The sequence below is a fragment of the Myotis brandtii genome, unplaced genomic scaffold (genome assembly GCF_000412655.1).
Source record: "Myotis brandtii unplaced genomic scaffold, ASM41265v1 scaffold45, whole genome shotgun sequence".
Taxonomy (NCBI): Eukaryota; Metazoa; Chordata; class Mammalia; order Chiroptera; family Vespertilionidae; genus Myotis; species Myotis brandtii.
In genome coordinates this window covers 5,657,981-5,659,847 of record NW_005367209.1, presented here as the reverse complement: position 1 = coordinate 5,659,847, position 1,867 = coordinate 5,657,981, and the positions used below count along the sequence as shown (strand labels likewise).

The 1,867-nt window shown below is 54.3% G+C and overlaps 1 protein-coding gene across 1 annotated transcript; it reads left to right on the top strand.

The window, feature by feature from the left end:
- The first annotated feature begins 250 nt into the window (after positions 1 to 250).
- PRND (prion protein 2 (dublet)) lies at positions 251 to 1,189 on the top strand. The gene has a single exon (XM_005874677.2). It carries the CDS (start codon positions 251 to 253, stop codon positions 797 to 799), a length of 549 nt encoding a protein of 182 aa, XP_005874739.1. The 3' UTR covers positions 800 to 1,189.
- The last annotated feature ends 678 nt before the right edge of the window (positions 1,190 to 1,867 follow it).

Here is a 1,867-nt window from a genome sequence, read left to right as displayed (position 1 = left end):
AGCTTCTTATCTGTCTGAGAAAGCCAGGGTCACCGCCTGAATGGATCTAGTTCCAGGCAGACGCAAAACACTTGGGACGGGCCTAACCCTGTGCAGCCCGAGCGTGGGAAAACAATTATGCTTCAGGCCAAATGTAGAGGCAAGGGTGTCACTCCTTGTTTAAAGTCTCCACGCGGGAGGGGGCAGGGGAGCCGGGAACCACGCTGGAGACCTGACCGCCTCATCCTTTGCTGTTGCAGATTCTGGCACCATGAGGAAGCAACTGGGTGGGTGCTGCCTGGCCATTGTCTGCGTCCTGCTCTTCAGCCAGCTCGCCGCAGTGCAGGCGAGAGGCATAAAGCACCGAATCAAGTGGAACCGCAAGGCGGCCGCCCCGCCCAGTAGCTCCCAGGTCACGGAGGCCCAGAGGGTGGAGATGCAGCTGCGCCCGGGGGCCTTCATCAAGCACGGCCGCAAGCTGGATATCGACTTCGGAGCCGAGGCCAACAGGTACTACGAGGCCAACTATTGGCAGTTCCCCGACGAGATCCACTACAACGGCTGCTCCGAGGCCAACGTGACCCGGGAGAAGTTCGTCAGCGGCTGCATCAACGCCACCCAGGCTGCGAACCAGGAGGAGCTGTCCCAGGAGAGACCCGACAACAGGCTTCACCGGCGCATCCTGTGGAGGCTGGTCCGGGAGCTCTGCTCCGTCAAGCACTGCGATTTCTGGTTGGAAAACGGAGCGGGTCTCTGGGTCACCGTGGACCGGCCCGTGATGCCCTGCCTGCTGGTTTCCATTTGGTTCATTGTGAAATAAGCCTGCGGGCAGGCGGGCAGCCGCAGCGATGAGCTAAGCGGGCGAGCCAACCACAGAGTCGTCCCAATTCTCTGCCCCGTCTCCACCCCCTGTTCTGAAGGTACCAGAGAGCAGTGATTCCTCCGCGCTTCCATAGCCTCCCCCGTGTCCACCCGGGTATCTGCTTGAATGTGATGGTTCGGGTCTCCATCCCCTGCAGGCCGTCCCGAGGGCGCGCGTTCGGCGCTGCATCATCAGCTCCCGGCGGAGTGCCTGGCACACCGTATTACACCATAGATGTTTGGTGAGCTGGTGAAAGAACGCACCAGGGACTGTGCCAAGCACTTCGCAACACTTCCCAGCAATTCTCAGAGGTAGGCGTTATTCCCAGAGCATAGAGGAAACTGAAGCTTTGAGAGGTAGGATCAGACTTCAACCCTGGCTTGTCTAACCCAGACTGCCCACTCTGGGCTCTGGGCTCTGGGCTCCTCTGGGCTCTGGGCACTCCCAGGGCTGTCCTGTGATCCCTGATGACCCTCAAGGCCACATCCAAATGTATCTCTGATGAAACGGGAGATGCCAGTTTTAGAAATATGAGAAGACCGGAGCTGATGGTCATGTAGTTTGATACCTTTCTTACATGGAGGTCTCATTTAATTCTTCTAATTATACTAAAATGTAACAAAGGGATTAAACTAAAATAGAAATAAAACTAGACACAAGCCCAGAGATTATCTTGTAAGGAAATATTGCCGAGCTGGTTCCCAGAGCAGACTAGAGCCACGGCAGGATCTGTCTGTCACATGAAGATTTTTTTTTCCCCACAAGAAGGATCAATGTTTGCTGTTCCCATCTCTGAAACAGTCCGTGTATTTAAGAAAATATTTTTTAAGTAACATACTTGCTTTCTAATACTCTCCCGACTCTGCATGGTTTTAGGGACAGGTGTAGGAGCAGCTTTAAGTATCCTTCCTTTACCCAGGGACTCCACACAATCTCTAGCAGTGTTTTTACCACCACTTTGGGGACAGGCCATCATTTTTGTGAACCACTGATCACTACGGAAAAATAATTCCTCCTAGCCAAAAA